Source organism: Myotis myotis, unplaced genomic scaffold (assembly GCF_014108235.1).
Source record: "Myotis myotis isolate mMyoMyo1 unplaced genomic scaffold, mMyoMyo1.p scaffold_m19_p_36, whole genome shotgun sequence".
Taxonomy (NCBI): domain Eukaryota; kingdom Metazoa; phylum Chordata; class Mammalia; order Chiroptera; family Vespertilionidae; genus Myotis; species Myotis myotis.
The window spans coordinates 1,850,947-1,874,090 of record NW_023416342.1 but is presented as its reverse complement, the minus strand read 5'-3'; the positions used below and the strand labels follow the sequence as shown (position 1 = coordinate 1,874,090).

Here is a 23,144-nt window from a genome sequence, read left to right as displayed (position 1 = left end):
GGCTGCATGAACCAAACCTACACCACTGCCCTTGAGACTCATCATATGAAAGAGCCTTTCTGTTCGGTTCCCCACCCGTCACGGTAACAGCCGGAGACGAGCCAGGCTGTGCGCTTCCTGTGACGGCACAGCTGCTCCCTCGCTGGCCCTCAGGCTGCTCTGCTTTCCTCTCCGTGTCCCGTACAAAGGAGGATGCACCGGACCTCGCTCAGCAGGAAGCTTTGTCTGCTGAGGACACACTTTCCAAGGACGTGGCTCCGAGGCGTGAACTGGTGACGTCAGTGACAGGAGCATGTCTGCGTGAGGGTCAGACTGACTTCTGGGACGTGAGATCTCTGAAGCCCCTCCTGCCACGTGATGCTCTGTGTCACACGTCCCGTCCAGCCGGAGCTGACCACTCCCAGGCCCTCCCCCCTCAGGCACGCACAGAGCCTCGGCCATAGCCCCGCCGCCCGTCACCCTGGGCACTCCCCTTCCTCTCCCAGCAACCAACCCTGGCCGATGACAAGCGGGGGGTTTTCTGGGTAGAAGCGGGGTTTTCAGCTTTGACTCCTAAGAAGAACGCGAGGCAGTGTCCTGCCCTGGGCAGCCCTGCGTGAGAGGACAGGGGAGGGCAGCCCCGTGTGAGGGGACAGGGGAGGGCAGCCGTGTGTGCGGACAGGGGAGGACGGCCCCGTGTGAGGGGACAGGGGAGGACAGCCGTGTGTGCGGACAGGGGAGGACGGACCCGTTGGGGACAGGGGAGGGCAGCCCCGTTGGGGACAGGGGAGGACAGCCCCATGTGGGGACAGGGGAGGGCAGCCGTGTGTGCGGACAGGGGAGGGCAGCCCCGTGTGTGACAGGGGAGGGCAGCCCCGTGTGTGAGGACAGGGGAGGGCAGCCCTGTGTGTGACAGGGGAGGGCAGCCCCGTTGGGGACAGGGGAGGGCAGCCCCGTGTGGAGACAGGGGAGGGCAGCCCCGTGTGGGGGACAGGGGAGGGCAGCCCCATGTGTGACAGGGGAGGGCAGCCCCGTTGGGGACAGGGGAGGGCAGCCCCGTTGGGGACAGGGGAGGGCAGCCCCGTGTGGAGACAGGGGAGGGCAGCCCCGTGTGGGACAGGGGAGGGCAGCCCCGTTGGGGACAGGGGAGGGCAGCCCCGTGTGGGGACAGGGGAGGGCAGCCCCGTGTGGGGACAGGGGAGGGCAGCCCCATTGGGGACAGGGGAGGGCAGCCCCGTTGGGGACAGGGGAGGACAGCCCCGCGTGTGGGGACAGGGGAGGGCAGCCCCATGTGGAGACAGGGGAGGGCAGCCCCGTGTGTGGGGACAGGGGAGGGCAGCCCCGTGTGGGGACAGGGGAGAGCAGCCCCGTTGGGGACAGGGGAGGGCAGCCGCGTGTGGGGACAGGGGAGGGCAGCCCCGTTGGGGACAGGGGAGGGCAGCCGCGTGTGGGACAGGGGAGGGCAGCCCCGTGTGGGGACAGGGGAGGGCAGCCGCGCGTGTGGGGACAGGGGAGGGCAGCCCCGTGTGGGGACAGGGGAGGGCAGCCGCGCGTGTGGGGACAGGGGAGGGCAGCCGCGTGTGTGGGGACAGGGGAGGGCAGCCCTGTTGGGGACAGGGGAGGGCAGCCGCGCGTGTGGGGACAGGGGAGGACAGCCCTGCGTGTGGGACAGGGGAGGGCAGCCCCGTGTGGGGACAGGGGAGGGCAGCCGGCAGGCGCGTGTGGGGACAGGGGAGGGCAGCCACGTGTGTGGGGACAGGGGAGGGCAGCCACGGGTGTGGGGCCAGGGGAGGGCAGCCCCGTTGGGGACAGGGGAGGGCAGCCGCGTGTGGGACAGGGGAGGGCAGCCCTGTTGGGGACAGGGGAGGGCAGCCGCACGTGTGGGGACAGGGGAGGACAGCCCTGCGTGTGGGACAGGGGAGGGCAGCCCTGTTGGGGACAGGGGAGGGCAGCCGCGTGTGGGACACGGGAGGGCAGCCACGCGTGTGGGGACAGGGGAGGACAGCCCCGCGTGTGGGACAGGGGACCTGCGCGTCTGGGAGCACAGCCAGGAGCGGGCCGGCAGCTGAGTCTGAGGTGCTGTGACCCCGAGCGAACCAGCCTCGGGGCCCTTGCTTGACGCTCCTTTTCATACAAAATGACAAGTGTGCGCACTCCGGGCCTGCAGGGCGACCCACGGGCAGCTGCACTGGGGATGCCGTCACAGTGCAACCCCAGGCCACAGCCTGTCACCGAGGGCCACTCCCCTCTTCCCCGGGGAGCTGGGCTGACTGTTCCTGACGGGTGGTGGTGTGGAGGGCAGTCTGGGACAGTGGTCGTCAGGCCGGGGGGTACTCACAGGTCGAACACCAGGTAGTGGAAGCCCTCCTCGGAGATGCTGTCGTGCAGTCGCACTGGGGAGAGAGAGAAGGCAGTGTTACCGGTGCGGGCGGCCCCAGCTCCTCCCTGCCCAGCACCCTGCCCAGCGGGGGCTCACACAGCCAAGCGGGAGGGTCGGCCCTTACTGCTACCTGTGTGGTCACAGTCAGAGAACTCGCCAGTAATGCCCCGGTGCCTGCCCTGAGGACGGCTGGAAGGTGAGGGAGGGGAGTGACCAGTGGAAGGAGTTACAATGTCTGCCAGGGCTCCAGAGGGCGCCCCCCAGGCCACGCTGTGCACACCAGCCAGGGCCTCCCCCGCGCCTGCACTGCAACAGGCCGGCAGGACCACTGTGCGCGGCTCTATTTTTAATCCTCCCCCGAGGATATGTGCTTTTCATTGATTCTATAGCGGAAGGGAGGGGAGGAGAGACACACCCCTCAGCTGCCTCCCGCAGGCACCCCGACCAGGGTCACCCCGCACCCGGGTACGAGCCTCGCCCGGAACCGGCCCGAGCCCCGGTGCACAGGACGATGCTCTGCCCACTGAGGACCGGCCAGGGCGGTGAGCGTCTGGTCCGGGTCTCCGCCCTGCGCCCCTTTCCTGGGGATCCCAGCACAGCACTCCCTGGCCGGCCTGTCAGCCGTGCTTACGACGCTGCTGCTTCTAACCTCACACCACTCACCAAGTTAGAAGCCAAAATGTGCACAAAACCACCGACTAGCTCCTCACACCAGCACGGCCTCCAGGCTCCAGGGGCGAGGCTTTCACCGACACCGGGCCAGAGCACACGTCTCTCCTCCGAGCGGAGAGCACCTCCGAGCCTCTGCAGTTAACACGCGAGGACTCACACAGCGCCCCCCAGAGGTCAGCCTCCTGATGACACACTGCCTGGGTCTGCAGGGGCAGGAGAAGTGGCCGCCTCGTGGGACCTGCTTCTGAGCAGCCAGGACCAGACACGATGCACCACGGCCCGTCCTTAGCGTGCTCTCCACGCGGTGATGGCTGCCACGTGGGAAACGTGGACTCAGAGAACCGTGAACGGTCACACCGACTACCACCACCTGTGAGGGACTTCGCAGCACATGCTCCTCCCAGGCTCAGACCCAATGCAAAGCCATCCTTTAATTCATTTTTTTTTGGTTTTGTTTTGTTAATCCTCACAGAGGACTTTTTCCCATTGCTTTTCAGAGAGTTGGACGGACGGAAGGGGTTGGGGGGTAGAGAGAGAAAGAGAAAGAGAAACATTGATGTGAGGGAGACACATTGACTAGGTGCCTCCTGCACACGCTCTGACCAGGGGCGGGAGTGAACCTGTAACCCAGGAAGGTGCCCTTGTCCGGGAATCAAACCTGCGACCCTTCGGTGTGCGGCCGACACTAACCACTGCACCACACCGGCCAGGGCCGAAGTCCATTCCTGAAGTCCAATGCCAAGCCCTTCAGACATCATCCTGGTGGCTACTGAACCTTTCCAGCCCCCTCCCCAGGAATTTCTCCAAGGCAGAGACCCGCCCTCCCTGCCAGATGATCCCTTGGAAAGTGGGCGTCCGTCCTAGCAGGGGGACGGCTCAGAACGTAGGGGATGGGGGGGCCGCGCTCTCCCCTCCTTCCCGCCTCAGCGCCGCCTGGGCGTCTGGGCAGCATTGCTTGCTTGCACTAACGGCCGAGCTTCCTTCAGTTCCTGGAATTCCTTCTCACCCACAAACCAAACGGGAACCATGTTTCAAAAATCCGGGATGCTCGGTGCTCTCCCAGGCCAGGCGCTCCCCCACGTCTCTCTGCACCCACTCCCCACGCAGCAGGTGCAGCCTCCTGGGGCTGGAGGGTGGGCCCTCTCCCGGGCGGGGGGAGAGGGGGCCTGGTTTCTGCCGAGGGCCGTCCGGGCACTGACCACATCCGCTGCGGGCCACACACTTACACATTTAGACCTGCGCCTGCTACACGTGGTCCAACAATTAACTCGCCCTAATGCCTTGGCAGGGCCAGGCGGAATGACTCTGCGGACCGCCCACAGCCCGCGGGCCGACGTTCCCACCCCCCTGCCCGCTCCCAGGCTCGGCCTGGGGTGAGCTGGGCGAGCAGGCACTGCCTTTCTGAGAGCCTCGCAGTCCTCAGGGGCGGACGCGTGGGGGAGCAGTGTGTTTCAGTGAGTCAAGCGGTGGGAGAGTGAGGTGGACTCCAGGCTACAAAGCCCGAGGAGTAAGTCTCACTGTGCGCCTGGGGTAGGAGCCGCTGGTGGGCTCCCGCGGCCGGGCCCAGGGTGCAGAGCGAGCAGGGCACCCGGCACCGCTGGGGGCTGGGGCTCACGTCTGCTTGTGTCGGGGGCACACGTTTCTCAGTCCGACAACCACTGCTGCCCTGACAGGGGGATCAGCCGTCCTTTGGGGGGACGATTCTGAACAAGTCCAGCTGCTCAGATGCATCCCGGTGACCAGACCCTCTGTTTCCAGTTCAAACCAGTCTCAGGGAGGCGCCCCGCCAGCCAGCACAGGGCAGTAATTAGAGACAAGCCACTGGCCAAGCTCCTGCATCACACGATTCCAGATCGTCCCACGTCCTGCTGGCATCGGGCAGGCGAGGCCGACCGAGAGGACGATGTCAGGACAGCAGAAACCCCGCTGCATCTTTACGGGGATACACGTGCACATTTCTCCCTGCTCCTCCGACCCTGCCACCTTCCAGAAACCCTGGATGTGTTTCGTGTGCTAATCCAACCAGGAAACCCAGTCTCCACACAGGGGCCCCACCAGCCAGGCCCTGACCCCCACCGTAGCTCCTGTCTCAGCTGGCCTTCCACTGGGGGCGGGGTCTCAGCTGGACAGGTGTGGCCCCCTCTCCTGATACCAGGGCTGGGGCGGGGTCTCGGCTGGACAGGTGTGGCCCCCTCTCCTGATACCAGGGCTGGAGCGGGGTCTCGGCTGGACAGGTGTGGCCCCCCATCCTGATACCAGGGCTGGGGCGGGGTCTCGGCTGGACAGGTGTGGCCCCTGTTCTGAGACCAGGGCTGGGGTGGGGTCTCGGCTGGACAGGTGTGGCCCCCGTCCTGAGACCAGGGCTGGGGCGGTGTCTCGGCTGGACAGAGCCCCAGCGCCACCTCCGGGCAACACTCCTCCCAGTGAGCGTGCGGAGGAGACTTCAGCTCTTTCGTGGGAATTTGTAAGCACGTTTTGGAGACGGGGCTTCAGTTCTTCCCACGAACAGCAGCACATCGTCACTGGAGGCATCGCATTCATCTTCAGTCCCCGCACAGCTGCCCTCTCCCAGGCTAAGGACAGTGGAGAACAATACCCCCAAGTAATCACGCCAGCAATCCCATGTAGAAATGTGTTTTCTGTCGCTATAACGACGTTCGGGGGCCTCCCGGCCAGGCCTCCCTGGGCTGTGGTGCTCTCCCAGCCAGTGCTCGGGGACAGGCCAGCTCCTGTGGCCTCCACTCGTCCGCCGGCTACAGTCCCTGCCCCGCTCTGGGCCCCTGCTCTGGATCCCTGGTCACGCGTGGCGCTGAAGCACAGCGTGGCGCCAGGACTCACCCGCAGGACGGCTCCACCAGCTCAGCTCCCACGCTGTCCCTGCCGCCTCGCAGCCTCGCAGCCGCTGTGCGCTCAGGGACACCGGACAGCGCGCCCACGTGGTGCTGTGGCCACGTTAGCTGGCCGCTCGCCACAGAGGCAGAACCGTGGGCTAAACAGATGGCGGTCTGAGAGCTGACACGCGGTGTCACCGCCCTGGAGCTCAGCTGGCCGCCCCAGCCGCCCCCAAGTCTGATCCCAGCCCCACTCGGAAGGGGCCCGAGGGCTGATGTGCTCACAGACGAATGTGAGTGAGCAGCGAACGCCCGGACACGTGTCTGCGAATCCTGAGGACTGACTGTGTGCATCCCTCCCTGCTTCACGGGTCCTGGCTCCAGCTCTCCGTCATCGGACGCAGTGTCATTAACAGTGCGGAGGGCGAGGGGCAGCCTCTGGGCGTCTATGACACGAAGCTTTCTGACACCTCAGGTCAGCCCACCGGAGGCTACATCTCCGACACCATGTCCCTAAGCATCCCACTCACCACATCACAGACAGTGACAGCACCAGCTGCACATGCCACAGGCCGCGTGCTGGCCCCACACCAGCACACACGATAGGACACGTGCTGACCCCACGGACCAGCACACACGACAGGACACGTGCTGGCCCCACGGACCAGCACACACGACAGGACACGTGCTGGCCCCATGGACCAGCACACACGACAGGACACGTGCTGGCCCCACGGACCAGCACACACGACAGGACACGTGCTGGCCCCACGGACCAGCACACATGACAGGACACGTGCTGGCCCCACACCAGCACACACGACAGGACACGTGCTGACCCCACAGACCAGCACACACGACAGGACACGTGCTGACCCCATGGACCAGCACACATAACAAGACTCATGCTGACCCCGCACCAGCACACACGACAGGACACGTGCTGACCCCATGGACCAGCACACACGACAGGACACGTGCTGGCCCCATGGACCAGCACACACGACAGGACACGTGCTGGCCCCACGGACCAGCACACACGACAGGACACGTGCTGGCCCCATGGACCAGCACACACGACAGGACACGTGCTGGCCCCACGGACCAGCACACACGACAGGACACGTGCTGGCCCCACACCAGCACACACGACAGGACACGTGCTGACCCCATGGACCAGCACACATAACAAGACTCATGCTGACCCCACACCAGCACACACGAAAGGACACGTGCTGACCCCATGGACCAGCACACATAACAAGACTCATGCTGACCCCACACCAGCACACACGACAGGACACGTGCTGACCCCATGGACCAGCACACACGACAGGACACGTGCTGACCCCACAGACCAGCACACATGACAGGACTCATGCTGACCCCACGGACCAGCACACATAACAAGACTCATGCTGACCCCACACCAGCACACATGACAGGACTCATGCTGACCCCACGGACCAGCACACATAACAAGACTCATGCTCACCCCACACCAGCACATACGACAGGATACATGCTGGCCCCACACGAGCACACATGACAGGACTCATGCTGGCCCTCACCAGCACATACAACAGGACACATGCTGGGCCCCATGGACCAGCACACACGACAGGACACGTGCTGACCCCACACCAGCACACACGACAGGACACGTGCTGACCCCACACCAGCACACACGACAGGACACGTGCTGACCCCACACCAGCACACACGACAGGACTCATGCTGGGCCCACACCAGCACACAAAGGGCCGGCAACCTGAGTGGGACCGTCTGCACCATCGTCAACTGTAAAAACCAAATACGACTCAAAACAACGGTAAGAATTTGGCTTTTCAGGGAAAGACAGATGACACTGACTGACTAAAAGGGAGTTTATAGCCTTTTAAACTTTTTAGTAAGAAACGACTCAGTGAAAGCACCTTCTGTGGAACACACACCTGAGCAGCGTCCACGCACGCAGCGGCCCAAGCCCCGGCCCACGCGTAGCCGCCACGCACGCCTCTCCCGCTGTCCGCCACGTGCCCAGGTCTCTGCCGTGCCCGACTGGCCACGGAGTCCCGTCCACACACAGCGCCAGCCTGTCCTCGCCCACAGGGCGCAGGCTGGGCACTCGGTGAGCACGGGCTCCCCCTCCACGCGCCTCCGCTGGAAATACACGTCCTAGAAGTTCCCTACTGTCAACATCACATTTGCAGCGAAAACGAAGGATTGAAAAGCAAACTCTCTGCCTGCCGCTGTCCCCGCCCTTTTAAGCCAGTCTCCGCGCCCCTCACGGAGGCTGTGTGGCTCCGAGGCCTGGACAGGAGCACACGTGACCGGAGCGTGCGGGAGCCTGGCCGCCAGGGCGCACACGCAGCACGTGCCGGCCTCGCCTCTCCCCGCCCGTCCGTCCCACTCAATCACTGCCCTGAGCAGCGCTTGCTGGTCAGATACGACGCTTCTCTCCAGGGACCAGTGTTCCCTCAGAGGGACGGAGGGGAGAGAAGGGAGCAGACGGACCAGCATCTTGCTCCTCAGCGTGTCTGCAAGGCGGCTGCCCGGAGCCTCACCAACACGCAGCTGTCTCCTGTCCTGGCCTCCTGGGTCCGCTCGTGACAGGCAGGGCACCATTCACATTTGCTCAGTCAGGCCCTCGGGGTTAGGACTGGAAGCGCGAGGACACGCCACCTGTGCTAAGGCCTCCATCGAACTGGCAGGAGACAGCTCCGGGCCTGGTTGGGAAGCTCATGGCGAAGCTTCCAGGGAAAAGTCCCCACACCAGGGCCCAGAGCCAGCCTGCGGAGAGCTGCCTGTGCCCGCACCGTCACACCGACTGGAGGATTGAAGGAGAGCCGGAGGGCCTGGAGGAGGGCCCCGCCCGTGGGAGAGGACGGGGTCTGGGCGCCACCCAGCAGCTGGCCCCTGGGCAGATCAAAGCCTGGACACTAAGCAACACTTCAGGAGGAAACAGAAAAGCAGCTGAGCAATGTCAGACCCAAAGGCGGGGTCCTTCCCAGCTCGATCGGGAAGGCGGCACGCGTGGCAGAGCCCACGGCTCCTCAGAGCCACCGAGGCCAGGCTGCGCTGTCCTGGGTCGGGAGGGGTCCGTCCCCAGGCGCGAGCTGGTCGCGGCTCCTGCGGCCCCTGCGCTGGAGGAAGAGCTGCTGCTTTCTCTGCAGAGACCGGTCAGGGGAGCCGGCCAGGCAGCTGCAGAGTGGGTGCCGCTGAGGAACACACGGGGAGGGAGCCAGGTCAGTATGAAGGTGGGAAGTGCGGGCAGTCAAGGGTCCCTGTTAGGAGTTTCAGAGGCTGCAAAGCTGTTTGTACAAAAACACATTTAGAAAGTGACCTGCTTCCTGTGTGGGCGTCTGTCTGCCCATATCCTGGGCACCAGCGAGGGCGTCCCCCCGCGCAGGTGGGGGTCTCCACGCCCAGGCTGTCACCAGAGTGGCCACAGTCACGTAGCTCTTAGCGCCCGGCCTTTCAAAGGATGTGACTGAAGCAGTCTGACACGGACACGTGCACGTGTGGGGAGAGGGCCGAGCGTGGTCGACAGGGCGTCACCTGCAGCTGCATTTGTGGGAATCGGACGTGCATTCGGTTTACCAGACACAACAAGTCGTGCTTCCGGCTGTTGCTGGGGTGGCGTCTCCGACACGGCAGCCGCCGGGCTGTCAGCCCTCCGAGAGCGGAGCCGCGCGTCTCCCTCACCGTCAGTGCAGCGAGGTCCCAGCTGCGGGCACGGGACTGCCAACCAGACGCGCACCGAGCCTGCGGCACCACACCGCACGGAGGACACTGCCCGACGCCGTTACTGCCATGGTGAGAGTCAGGTTAAAGGGGCAGTCACGGAACAGCTGGGGCGGGCAGGGCCGCACCTGCGTCAGACTATTTCTGGAGTGTGGGGAAGCGCGGGGCTCGGCTGGAGAGTCTGTGAGGAGGAGTCTCCGAAAGGCGGGGGCCTCTGGGGGGCCCTTGCCGAAGGCGGCAGCCCCGGCCTTGGCTTTTCCAAACAAGTCCGAGCCCCCAGGTGTTTTGCTGGAGTCTACGTTTAGTCTTTTAGACCCGACCTTGTAGAAGCATGTGCTTTCTCAAGGACGCTTACCCTGCTAATATTTCTATAAATCTAGATACTCTGGAGTTCTATAAATGATGTGGAATCTTGTCTTTCTTGCAAAACACAATATTCCACAATATTATAACACTAGAGGCCCAGTGCACAAAATCTGTGCATGGGCAGGGTCCCTAGGCCTGGCCAGTGATCAGGGCTGATAGAGGCCTTTCTGCTGCCGGCTGGGGCCTTCCTCCGGCTGTGGCCTTTCTTTGTTCCATGCTGCCCCCAGGTGGTCAGCGCACAACATAGCGAGCAATCGAACTCTGGGTCTCCCAGTCGAACTCCCAAGGGGACAATTTGTATAATATGCAAATCGAATGGCCAGTGGAATGACCGGTCACTATAATGCACACTGACCACCAGGGGGCAGAGACTCAATGCAGGAGCTGCCCCCAGCCCACAGGCCCTGACCAGCGGCAGTGGGGGGTGGGGCTGACAAGGGGGTGGCACCAGGCCAGCCAAGGCAGGTGTGAGCGGGGGCCCCGATCACCCTGCCAGTCACCCCACAGATCACCCCTGATCGCTGGCCAGGCCTAGAGAACCTACCTGTGCACAAATTTCATGCACCGTGCCTCTAGTTATAAATGAAAGCATATTAGAATTTATTTAACATGCATATAATTATAATAGAATATAATTATTATTCTCTTATTTGATAGAGCTTCCCATATACCTTAAGTATAAAATTTTCCTTCATAAGGAAAGAAAGCAAATCTTAAAATTAAAACCCTGGGAAGGTGGACAAGTATATTATTTATTATTATTAAACAGTATTACGTAATCTACACATTTAAAGTAATCAAGTTCCTGTTTAACATAACACAATTTTAATAATATATAAAACCTTTGCTTCCTAGGCAAATACAGGAAAAACCTTTTTTTCCTTACTTTCAGAAATAGGCGCATTTTCCCAATGGAAATCATACTGACATTCATAAGAAGCTAAACAGAGACAGTGAATTCCTTAGCAGAGAAACAATTCCCTGGAACTTGGGAATCCCAAGTGGCTCCAATGGCTTCCTGCACAGTCACTTTCCTTTTCTTTTCTTTTTTTAATATATTTTATTGATTTTTTACAGAGAGAAAGGGAGAGGGAGAGAGAGTTAGAAACATCGATGAGAGAGAAACATCGATCAGCCGCCTCCTGCACATTCCCCACTGGGTATGTGCCCACAACCAAGGTACATGCCCTTGACCGGAATCGAACCTGGGACCCTTGAGTCCGCAGGCCGACGCTCTATCCACTGAGCCAAACCGGTCAGGGCCACTTTCCTTTTCTTACTCTAAGTTTTCGAGGGTCCGTTGCGTTCCACTGCATTCCTGGCTCCTCACATGGGGCACCGCTTTGTCGGGACTGACCGGCAGACCCTGAGCGACAGATGAATGGATGACTCTGACACATGTTTCTGTGAAAGAGAGGCTAAGGGGCTGCTTGGCTATCACCACCAAGTAGCCCCGTTCACCTGCTTCCTTTGGCTTTTATTGTAACAACAGCTTAAACTCAGATTAACCTCTAGACCAGTGGTTCTCAACCTGTGGGTCGCGACCCCTTTGGAGGTCGAATGATCCTTTCACAGAGGTCGCCTAAGACCATCCTGCCTATCAGATATTTACATGACGATTCATCACAGTAGCAACATTACAGTTATGAAGTAGCAACGAAAATAATTTTATGGTTGGGGGTCACCACAACATGAGGAACTGTATTAAAGGGCCAGAAGGTTGAGAACCACTGCTCTAGACACAATCCACAGGGTAAGCGTCCTTGAGAAAGCACATGCTTCTACAAGGTCAGGTCTAAAGACTAAACGTAGAGACTCCAGCAGAACACCCAGGGGCTCGGACTTTTTGGAAAAGTCAAGGCCGGGGCTGCCGCCTTCGGCAAGGGCCCCCCAGAGGCCCTGGACCTTTCAGAGACTCCTCCTCACAGACTCTCCAACCAAGCCCCGCGCTTCCCCACACAGAGAAAGTCTCTGTTTTTAAAGACGAACAGAGAGCACAAGCAGAAAGCAGAGAGCGATGTGGGCGGAGTCCTGCAGACCCAGTGTCCCATCTAGGACACGGCCCCCTGCAGCGGACATGGTATCCCAGCCGCCCGTCTTCCCTCCCTGTTCTGACCCTCGGCATGTCCAGTAGGCTCCGGGCTGTGCCCACTGCCCGTCTGGCTGCCACCAGGCGTCTGGGAGGCTGGAGAAGGGACCTGAGGCTCCTCCAGGAGGCGATGGAAGGGCACCCGCGTGGACAAGGAGTGGGCGAGAGGGTGCATCAATGCGTCACTTCAACAGGAGAGGAAAAACGCCACACCACCCACGAGAGGACACCCGCCCAACACCAGCAGTGCCCGTCCCAGGCCTGCCACTTGTCTGCCGGTCAACGCTGCCCTCAGAGGTGGCACCGGGAGCCCCAGCTTCCCTGGGACTCCCAGGGGTCTGTCGTTCAAGAGCCCACATGGCCTGTGTCCACAGACTCTCTGCACACACTCTGAGCACCGAGGTGTGCCCGCACTTCGACAGCCTGCCCTGACTCCCTCCTGTGCCCCCAGCAGAGACGCGCTGAGGCCGGGGGTGTGGGGTCCGTCCTCTTCCCGACACACACTGGGCCCTGCCTTCACTCTCACACAGGGTGCACAGCACGGCCCCGGGCCGCAGAGCCAGGAGTGGGGTCCCCTCCTCCCAGGCGCCTCGGCAGAGGGCGCCCAGCCCCACGGTGGCACCACCTGCGTCCCCCAGGCCTGAGGTGAGGAAGAGGGTCCGGCCCAGGGACCCCAACATCTCCCCGGCCACGTTGGCCTCGCGCTCTGGAATGCAGCCCAGACCCAAACCCAACGTGTGCGCACGACTGTCCTGGTGCCGCCTGGACCCTGCACTGCTGGGAAGGCAAGCAGGCAGGTCCCTCAAGCTCCAAGAACACCCATGCGGGAAACGGTGCGTGAGGCGCGCAGCTGTGACGGGCCCCACACAGAGCCCGAGCCGCAGCCGTCAGGTGGTCTTGGTGTTTGCTTTACCGACTTTGTTCCCAAAAAGCCGGGTGGCTGCCGGTTGGGGTGCTGTCCCTACACTGAAAGGTTGTGGGTTCGGTCCTGGGTCAGAGCGTGTACTGGAGGCAACTGATGGGTGTTTCTTTCTTTTTCTCCCTTCCTCTCTCTTCTAAAACCAATAAAAAAAACCCGTATCATTGGTTGAGGATTAAGAAACATCTTTCTAAAGGAAAAGGAACTTATTCTGCAAAGGCGGGTGGGCTGTGGCCGAGGCGGGTGGGCTGTGGCCGACGCGGGTGGGCTGTGGCCGGGCTGGGCTCTGAGGCAGGCGGTGCTCTTCAGAGCGTGTGCTGAGCCCCTGGCTCAGGCGCAAGGACAGAAAGCGACGCACCCTGCTCTGCCTTCTCCTTCCTGCCCTCACGTCGGTCTGAGTGTGAGATCTGAGTGTGAGAGTGAGAACCCCACGGTGGAGGGGTGCCTGCAGCGGGGACCCAGGGGGACAGGGCTCCGCCCCTCCGTCCTGACCACTGGCCCGGCCCACAGGCTGCTCAAGATGTGGAGCCTCTCCCGGCTGCAGCTGGCAGCTCCCATGGCCTCGCCCTGACAGCCACCGAACGTCAGACGTCGTCCGACTGCCGTCCTGACCTCTCCACGTGGAAGTCTGACTGGCATTTTGCAATCCATGTGCTCAGGGGGAACCCTCGCCTTGCGTCACGACACCAGCCCACACGCCTGTCTCCCGCCAGCTCCATCCTCGCGGCTCCTTGGACTTCTCCTGGCCCTTGACAGCAGGACCGTACACTGGCTCCGCCTGCAAACACCCAACCAGACCACGGCCGCCCAGCAGGCCTCCGACACAGCGGCCAGAGGGACCCTCTCAAAGCACAGGACCCCTGGGCCCCCCCAGACGGCCCGCAGCCCTCGCCCGTCCGTCCGCGGCCACCACAACCTCATGCCACGGACTCGGGCTTACACAGCCACGCCCCTCAGTCGGGGCCCGCTTCTGGGGAGGCTCTCCTCTGGCTCGAGATGGCCACCCTCTCAGCCATCCTCGGAGAGAGAGGCCTCAGGCCTCCTCCTCGCACGAGGGCTCAGGGCGCCCGTGGGCCTCACCCTCGGGAGTGGGCTTCAGCGTGAACGCAGCACCGGCTCCCCAGGCTGGAAGCAAGGCCCTCCCACCATCAGCCCCACCCCCTGGGTCCTCACCCACAGCTCCAGGCCTGCAGGGCACACCGCTACCCCTCGGCCTGTGCCCTCACTCCCTGCGGGCGCGGCGCCCTCCCACGTGGGACCCCGGAGTGCAGGCAGGACGAGGCCAGGGGAGGGCGTTCGCTGCTGTGTCTGGAGGGCCCGGCCTGGCAGGGCCTCACAAGCCTTTGCTAACAGGAAGGAATGAGTGTGCTGCAGCGGAGGCCGCGGGAAGTGCAGCTCGGCCATGAGTTCCCTGCGACCTTGAAACAGTCCTATATCCAAACTGGAGCAGATCCTCAGTATTGTGCCTTGTTTCTCAAAATAACATAACAAGACCCGTCCAGGGAAAGCAGCCGAGCGAGAGTGAGCTGTAAAAGGGAGGCATTTAGAGTCGCGGGCCAGTCATCGCCCCGCGCCCTTATCTTCCTCCCGGTTTCGCTCGGGTTGGGTTTCAGAACCTCCCGGGAGCTCAGTGCGTCTTTTGTTTTGGTCTGGGTGCCACAGGAAGCCTCCGGAGGCTCAGGGACAGAGTGCCCGCCAGGGAGATGGGCCAGGCAGGGCGCCTGTCACCCGGGACCGTGGAGGCCGTGGCCCAGTGCGTGAGCAGGCGTGACAGCCATGCCACCTCCTGCGCTCCACGCCATGACCACTGGCGCTGGTCTTGAAGATAAACTGCGAGGGCCGTCCCCAGGGCCGAGGAGCTCGGCGTAGGGGAGTCTGGGACATAAATGGGTCTCGTGGCACCCTGTGCAGAGTGAGCAGCAGCCCCACAGGCAAGCCCCGTGCCCCGCATGCGGACCCCAGCGCACACCCAGGTGCCACGGAAGGCGAGGCTGTTGTCAGGGAGGGTGAGAGAAGGACCACTCCCCACCCAGGAGTGTAAGGGAAGGCAGCAGGCGCAAACAGAAGCCGGGACACGACACTGGGAGGAAGGGTGGGTGTGGCAGGAAGCAGAGCACCATCCGCAGGGAGAGGGGGCTGCGCACCTGCAGCTCGCCAGGCAGGGCTGCAGAAGCTGACAGCCCCACGGCGACTCTAAAGGCCGCATCTCAGAAGCAGAGCGAGGAAGCGAGGGAAGGGAGGCGAGGGAGCCTGGCTTGATGCCAGGGCAGAGCAGGGGACTTAAAATCCATTCGGGCCACTGAAGGGGCAACTGCTGGTGACTAAGGTGTCGGGAACTGAGGACAGGGGACACCAGGTTCTGGCTCAGCCAGCTGCGAGGCGAGGTGGGAGCCCAGCAGAGGGGCAGGTTGGGGTGGGGCTGGTGGAACCGGGTGAGAGCCAGGTCCCCTTATCAGAGCGTCACTGCTGCGCACAGCGGCTGCCCCAGCAAATGTGGTGAATGCAGGGAAGGTGCGTGCAGAGCAACAGGTGGGGATGTGCTTCCCCGCGATGCCGGCAGATTAGAGGGCAGGGCCCGGGAGGGCATCTCTGATAAAGGAGGAACCCAGGTGCCAGTCACAGCGTCGCCGGCAGGTGACTCACACTCTCACTGCAGAGTCGGGCGAGGCCGAGTGGAGGTTGCCGGGACGAGTCAGCAGGAGGGACGGGTCCTGGACCGGCCAGTGCCACTGGGAGCCCGAGGGCGGAGCGGGGACTGGGAACCCTGCCCCTTCTTGGAGCTCCGTGCCCTGCTGGTGGGCTCACCTAAAAGGCTTACGGCCCTGACAATGTGGAGAGGACCGTCCACTGTGCTGAACCGACTTGTTCCATGATTTGGGGGCAACACTGTCCCCCCAAACGTGGTCCCTGAGACAGGCGGCTCTGCCCCGTATCTGCAGAGCACCCGCAGGCGGCACGAGCCTCTCTCTGACCCGCTCCGCGGTGCGGCTGGGTGCTGGCTCAGAGCGGACATCCTCACGGCCGCACGAGTGGGCGGGGGCGCTAGGGCTGGGATCCTGTGGTCTGGCCCTGCCAAGGCCACCGCAGTGGGACTGACATCCACATCCGGGCGCTTCCTTCCTGCGACACGGTGAGTTCTACTGAGCAATAAACACCCATGGCCCTGGCAGGACAGGGGCTCCCCCGCCCCGGGGGCAGCTGCCCGCCAGCCGGCTCCCAGCAGGAAGTGGGGACAGGGCCCTGCAGACAGACCTGGACTTTGGAATCAAACAAAGGCTCTGACTCCAGCCCCACCCTTGGTAAACTGTCCCCGCCGGAGCCGCTTCCTGCCTGCAGGGCACAGGGTGGCTCAGCGCTTATCACGTGGACTCCGAAACGGGAGGCTGGTGCCCAGAGTTCCTGGGAAGGAGAGCAGATACCAGGGAGGGTGTGGACGCCCGGCCAGCGGGTTATCACGCCTCAGGCTCCACCTGTCCTGGGGGCGTTCCTGCTCCGGACGAAGGGGACAGGAGGCAGGTGATGGCCGAGCGGAACAGAAGGCTTCGCCCAGGTTGGTAACAGCACCCCGAGCACAAGGCCTCTGTGCCCGCATCCTTGGAAACCTTATCAGAATCGCCCGGGGTGTGTGACTTAATAAATTAATAAACGTCAAAGCATGAAAACCAACAACAAGCGGTGGCGGTGTGTGGGCTGTGCACGGGGTCAGGGAACAAACGCGCACACGAGTGTGTCGCCGCCCGGGCTCCAGGACCCCCACGGGACAAGTCCCTGGAGCCCTGGCTCGCCGCGGCCACCAGGCGGCACCGCCCTGGCTCTGGAAGGGGAGGGATGGTGGGAGATGCCAGAACAACAGGAACCTCAAGGCGTGTGGCCACTCCCCAAGTCCCACATTCTTCCCGCCTGCAAATGCCCCCAGGAGGGGACAGCGGGACAGCCAGGCTGACACCGGTGTCCACGCAAGGGGCTGCGAGGACGCCCAGGTCAGGTGTCCCTCATCTGTGCACGCTCACCAGGCCGCCTCGAGGCCACGCCGCTGCGAGCACCGGAGGCTGTCCCTTCCTCCTGCACAGGCCCCACATGGCCGCCCTCCTGAGCCCGTGAACACGGCCCACACAGCTGCCTCCTGAGCCCGTGAACACGGCCCACACAGCTGCCCCCTGAGCCCGTGAACACGGCCCACACAGTCGGCGGGCCCCTCCTGAGCCCGTGAACATGGCCCCCACAGCCGGCGGGCCCCTCCTGAGCCCGTGAACACGGCCCACACAGCCAGCGGGCCCCCGCACTTGGAGCAGCTACACCGGGGCAGCAGGAGGACTGGTGGCTGACATGGGCTGGAAGATGAGTTTAATAAAATACTACGTATTGGAACCGATATTTTCCATTGCCTGTTTCTTCAGTTGCTCATTCAGAGGCTCCGAAGGCCTTCAGTTGAGAGGGGACCATGTGGCTCAGGAATAGCCGTATCGTGTGCCTCACACACGGTGTGAACTATTTCCACGCCTTCTCACGTGCTTTGTAGAAAGAATGCTCTTTTTAAGATTAAAACATTGTCAGGAGCCTCTAACATGGGCAGAAAGACAATAGACGGCAAACCTGCGCTGGGCAATGTACAGCCGTGACAGCTGCGTGGGGCCAGGGCGCACCTGCCAGGTCAGGAGTCCTGCACGCAGGGCTGACGTGCACCCGCGGCCGGGGTTGCAGGACAGTCCCAGAGAAGGGGGCCCTGAGCAGCAGCAGCAGCAGCAGCGAGTCAGGCACGCACAGGTCTGCACCGCGTTCTCTAACTTCACACGCGGAGTTACCCGCGCCACAGAACTCAGGGTTAGAAAGGAACAGCCAAGTCCAACAGTGAGTCACGAGGCTGAGGGGCACCTTCCTCAAAGAGCAGTGCGTCTGCGTCTGCGACACAGCCGGCGTCCGGCCCTCCGAGGCCTGCAGGCCTGGGGCAGGGGCCAGGTCACAGAGCCGCCTGGCTCAGGAGCAGACTCTAGCAGAACACGGTGGGCCCAGGAAGAGCAGGAAACAGGAGCCCTGCACAACCCCGGGCAGCAGGGTCGGGGCGTGGGGCAGGGCCGGGCGCGGGGAGGCAGGTCGGGGTTGGCACTGTACCTCCCCAGGGCCCCTGACGGCCGTGGGAGTGACACTCAGCGCGGCTGCAGCTCCGGGCGAACCAGCCTGCCCCTCATGCCCGCCCACTGGCCCTGCCTCCCCAGGGACATTCCTCTGGTACCTGCAGGGCTGTGAGCAAAGGCTGTGGACCCTCAGGGGCTCGCCCACAGAGCTCAGGACTGGGCAGGTCAGGACCCACAGGGCTCAGGACTGGGCAGGGGCAGGGGCAGGACCCACAGAGCTCAGGACTAGGCAGGTCAGGACCCACAGGGCTCAGGACTGGGCAGGTCAGGACCCACAGGGCTCAGGACTGGGCAGGTCAGGACCCACAGGGCTCAGGACTGGGGAGGGGCAGGGGCAGGGCCCACAGGGCTCAGGACTGGGCAGGTCAGGACCCACAGAGCTTAGGACTGGGCAGGTCAGGACCCACAGAGCTCAGGACTGGGCAGGGGCAGGGCCCACAGGGCTCAGGACTGGGCAGGTCAGGACCCATAGGGCTCAGGACAGGGCAGGGGCAGGGGCAGGACCCACAGAGCTCAGGACTGGGCAGGTCAGGACCCACAGGGCTCAGGACTGGGCAGGTCAGGACCCACAGGGCTCAGGACTGGGCAGGTCAGGACCCATAGGGCTCAGGACTGGGCAGGTCAGGACCCACAGGGCTCAGGACTGGGCAGGTCAGGACCCACAGGGCTCAGGACTGGGGAGGGGCAGGGGCAGGGCCCACAGGGCTCAGGACTGGGCAGGTCAGGACCCACAGAGCTTAGGACTGGGCAGGTCAGGACCCACAGGGCTCAGGACTGGGCAGGGGCAGGGCCCACAGGGCTCAGGACTGGGCAGGTCAGGACCCACAGGGCTCAGGACTGGGCAGGTGCAGGGGCAGGACCCACAGAGCTCAGGACTGGGCAGGTCAGGACCCACAGGGCTCAGGACTGGGCAGGTCAGGACCCACAGGGCTCAGGACTGGGCAGGTCAGGACCCACAGGGCTTAGGACTGGGCAGGTCAGGACCCACAGAGCTCAGGACTGGGCAGGTCAGGACCCACAGGGCTCAGGACTGGGCAGGGGTAGGACCCACAGAGCTCAGGACTGGGCAGGTCAGGACCCACAGAGCTCAGGACTGGGCAGGGGCAGGACCCACAGAGCTCAGGACTGGGCAGGTCAGGACCCACAGAGCTCAGGACTGGGCAGGGGCAGGGCCCACAGGGCTCAGGACTGGGCAGGGGCAGGGCCCACAGAGCTCAGGACTGGGCAGGTCAGGACCCACAGAGCTCAGGACTGGGCAGGTCAGGACCCACAGAGCTCAGGACTGGGCAGGGGCAGGGCCCACAGGGCTCAGGACTGGGCAGGGGCAGGGCCCACAGAGCTCAGGACTGGGCAGGGGCAGGACCCACAGAGCTCAGGACTGGGCAGGTCAGGACCCACAGAGCTCAGGACTGGGCAGGGGCAGGGCCCACAGGGCTCAGGACTGGGCAGGGTCAGGGCTGAGCAGGGTCAGGACCAGGGGCCGACAGGGGCCAACATTCGGGAGGATGTTTCCTCGGGAGGGACTAGACACCTACATTCACCGGCCTCGCCGCCCCTCACGGTCAGACAGCTCTCACCCGAGGCCACGCTCCTTCAGCTTCCTGAGCCCACAGACCTGGTCTCAGGTGTTTGGGGAGGATGGGCAAAGATGAGGCTCGGGAAATAGGCCCCACATAGCAGAACATGCAAAAGAGACCACAGCTGCAGGCCCCCGACTCAGAGCACAGCACATGCTGGCCCAGCAGTTTGGAAGTGAGGCATAGCCAGGGGTTGGATTATTTTAGAGCAGCAAGTATGTACATTAATTTCAGAGAGGAAGGGAGAGGGAGAGAGAGAGAAACATCAGTGATGAGAGAGAACCATGGATTGGCTGCCTCCTGCACACCCCATACTTGGGATCAAGTCCGCAATCTGGGCATACACCCCAACCAGGAATCGAACCATGACCTCCTGGTTCCTAGGTCAATGCTCAACCATGGAGTCACACCGGCTGGGTGAATTTAACTTTTAAACAAAAATTATAAAGACTACATCACTGGCACTATCCTATACACTCCTATATAATAAAAGTGTAATATGTAAATTGAACAGCGGAATAACCGGTTGCTATGACGCACACTGACCACCAGGGGGCAGATGCTCAGCGCAGGAGCTGCCCCCTGGTGGTCAGTGCGCTCCCACAGGGGGAGTGCCGCTCAGTCACAAGCCAGGCTCATGGCTGGCAAGTGAAGGGGCGGGAGCCTCTCCTGCCTCCGCTGCAGGCAGGCAGTAAGGAGCGAGGGGTCCTGGACTGTGAGAGGGTGCAGGCCGGCCGAGGGACACCCTACCCCAGTGCACGAATCTCGTGAACCGAGCCTCTAGTATTAAAGAAGAAAAGAAGAGAAAGCTAGAGCAGACTGTGAGAATTCTTGAAAACAGGTATTTGCTGGGAAAACCCTGCTGATTCCAGATCTGCTGCAAGAGCACAACCAGCTGCGCAGCACGAGGGTGTTCTGACACCGGCCTTCCCAGCAGCAGGCGTGAGAAGGAGGGGCAGGAGGTGACTGTGAGCGTCACATGACCGCAGCAGGAGGGCACAGAGGACACCCGCTCCGGGGACGCTGCTGGGTTTCTCACAACCGCCACTCACAGGGAAGTACTGTGCAAGGTCATTCCCACGGCTCCTCAGGTTGACATTTTAGGAAATGAAAGTTACATAAACCGCAGATGGTGCGAGCTGTCACTCACAGGCACAGACCGAGTGCAGAGAGCGGGGCTCTGGCTCCAGCCCAGCCGGCAGAGCCCGCAGCCTCGTCTCTCCACTGTCTGACCAGGGGCATCTGCAGGGCACCTTCTGCGGCACGCACTCCTGGGGGGCGGACGAGGCCGCGGCACCTCTGATGCTCACTCCAGAACTAAGTCTTGGGTTTTGTGTTAGAACTGGAAGTCTTTAACTTGATGTCTATCCCGAGGAGGGGAGACTCCAAGGTCTCCTGGGACGGGAGCGGAACAGCCACGCCTGCACCTCGCTGCTGCCATGCAGGCGCCCTGGTCCCCTGCGCACTAGAGGGTCTCCCGGCCCAGGCTGGCGCGTTACGACCAATGGTGACTGTGGAGAAGTCATATGGATTCAAAAATCTTAGTTTCCTCAATTATTAAAGCAAAAAAAATTAAATAAGTTTGCATAGATGACCTCCGGGACCTGTTACTGTACTATTACTCACATTTACATATTATGTACCACACACATGACGTCACAGGCAGCACGTGTGGTACAGAGAGCTCCTGCCACAGGCTTCCCGCGTGGCATCTGTCCTCAGAACCACGAAGCTCTGACTGACTCACCCCAGCTGTCTGTTGACACCACACGTCTTCCCGGAGAGTGAGCTAATCCCCGGGTAATCCTCTGAGTAATGGTAAATGTGTGTCTGCGGAAAAGAGCGCAAGTAGGAGCTCCTGGGCAGGTGGGAGGCCTCGAGCTCAGACAGCATGGTCAGTGGGGAGCGCGGTCAGTGGGGAGCGCGGTCAGAGGGGAGCGGGTCAGAGGGGAGCGCGGTCAGCGGGGAGCGGGTCAGTGGGGAGCGCGGTCAGAGGGGAGCGTGGTCGGTCAGAGGGGAGCGTGGTCAGCGGGGAGCGCGGTCAGAGGGGAGCACGGTCAGAGGGGAGCGCGGTCGGTCAGAGGGGAGCGCGGTCGGTCAGAGGGGAGCGCGGTCGGTCAGAGGGGAGCGCGGTCGGTCAGAGGGGAGCGCGGTCAGTGGGGAGCACGGTCAGAGGGGAGCGCGGTCGGTCAGAGGGGAGCGCGGTCAGTGGGGAGCACGGTCAGAGGGGAGCGCGGTCGGTCAGTGGGGAGCGCGGTCAGAGGGGAGCACGGTCAGAGGGGAGCGCCGTCGGTCAGAGGGGAGCGCGGTCAGTGGGGAGCACGGTCAGAGGGGAGCGTGGTCGGTCAGAGGGGAGCGTGGTCAGCGGGGAGCGCGGTGAGCGGGGAGCACGGTCAGAGGGGAGCGCGGTCGGTCAGAGGGGAGCGCGGTCAGTGGGGAGCGCGGTCGGTCAGAGGGGAGCGCGGTCGGTCAGAGGGGAGCGCGGTCGGTCAGAGGGGAGCGCGGTCAGTGGGGAGCACGGTCAGAGGGGAGCGCGGTCGGTCAGAGGGGAGCGCGGTCAGTGGGGAGCGCGGTCGGTCAGAGGGGAGCGCGGTCGGTCAGAGGGGAGCGCGGTCGGTCAGAGGGGAGCGCGGTCAGTGGGGAGCACGGTCAGAGGGGAGCGCGGTCGGTCAGAGGGGAGCGCGGTCAGTGGGGAGCGCGGTCAGTGGGGAGCACGGTCAGAGGGGAGCGCGGTCGGTCAGAGGGGAGCGCGGTCAGCGGGGAGCGCGGTCAGAGGGGAGCGCGGTCGGTCAGAGGGGAGCGCGGTCAGAGGGGAGCGCGGTCAGCGGGGAGCGGGTCAGAGGGGAGCGCGGTCAGCGGGGAGCACGGTCAGAGGGGAGCACGGTCGGTCAGAGGGGAGCGCGGTCAACGGGGAGCACGGTCAGAGGGGAGCGCGGTCGGTCAGAGGGGAGCGCGGTCAGCGGGGAGCACGGTCAGAGGGGAGCGCGGTCAGAGGGGAGCGCGGTCGGTCAGAGGGGAGCGCGGTGAGCGGGGAGCACTGTCAGAGGGGAGCGTGGTCGGTCAGAGGGGAGCGCAGTCAGAGGGGAGCGCGGTCAGCGGGGAGCACGGGCAGAGGGGAGCGCGGTCGGTCAGAGGGGAGCGCGGTCAGCGGGGAGCACGGTCAGAGGGGAGCGCGGTCAGAGGGGAGCGCGGTCAGCGGGGAGCACGGTCAGAGGGGAGCGCGGTCGGTCAGAGGGGAGCGCGGTCAGCGGGGAGCACGGTCAGAGGGGAGCGCGGTCAGCGGGGAGCACGGTCAGAGGGGAGCGCGGTCAGAGGGGAGCGCGGTCAGCGGGGAGCACGGTCAGAGGGGAGCGCGGTCGGTCAGAGGGGAGCGCGGTCAGCGGGGAGCACGGTCAGAGGGGAGCGCGGTCGGTCAGAGGGGAGCGCGGTGAGCGGGGAGCACTGTCAGAGGGGAG

General features: G+C 63.3%; 1 protein-coding gene across 12 annotated transcripts in view; it reads right to left on the bottom strand.

Annotated features, from left to right (window-relative positions):
• Window positions 1–23,144, bottom strand: part of CAMK2D (calcium/calmodulin dependent protein kinase II delta) — a 157,548-nt gene that overhangs the window by 58,246 nt on the left and 76,158 nt on the right. For 5 of the 12 annotated variants that reach the window (XM_036303301.1, XM_036303303.1, XM_036303304.1 and 2 more), the window contains one exon: window positions 2,318–2,372. The exons of the other annotated variants lie outside the window; for them this stretch is intronic. In XM_036303301.1, coding sequence (XP_036159194.1) covers window positions 2,318–2,372 — 55 coding nt within the window. The remainder of the gene's footprint in view (window positions 1–2,317; window positions 2,373–23,144) is intronic. 12 annotated transcript variants of the gene reach the window in all.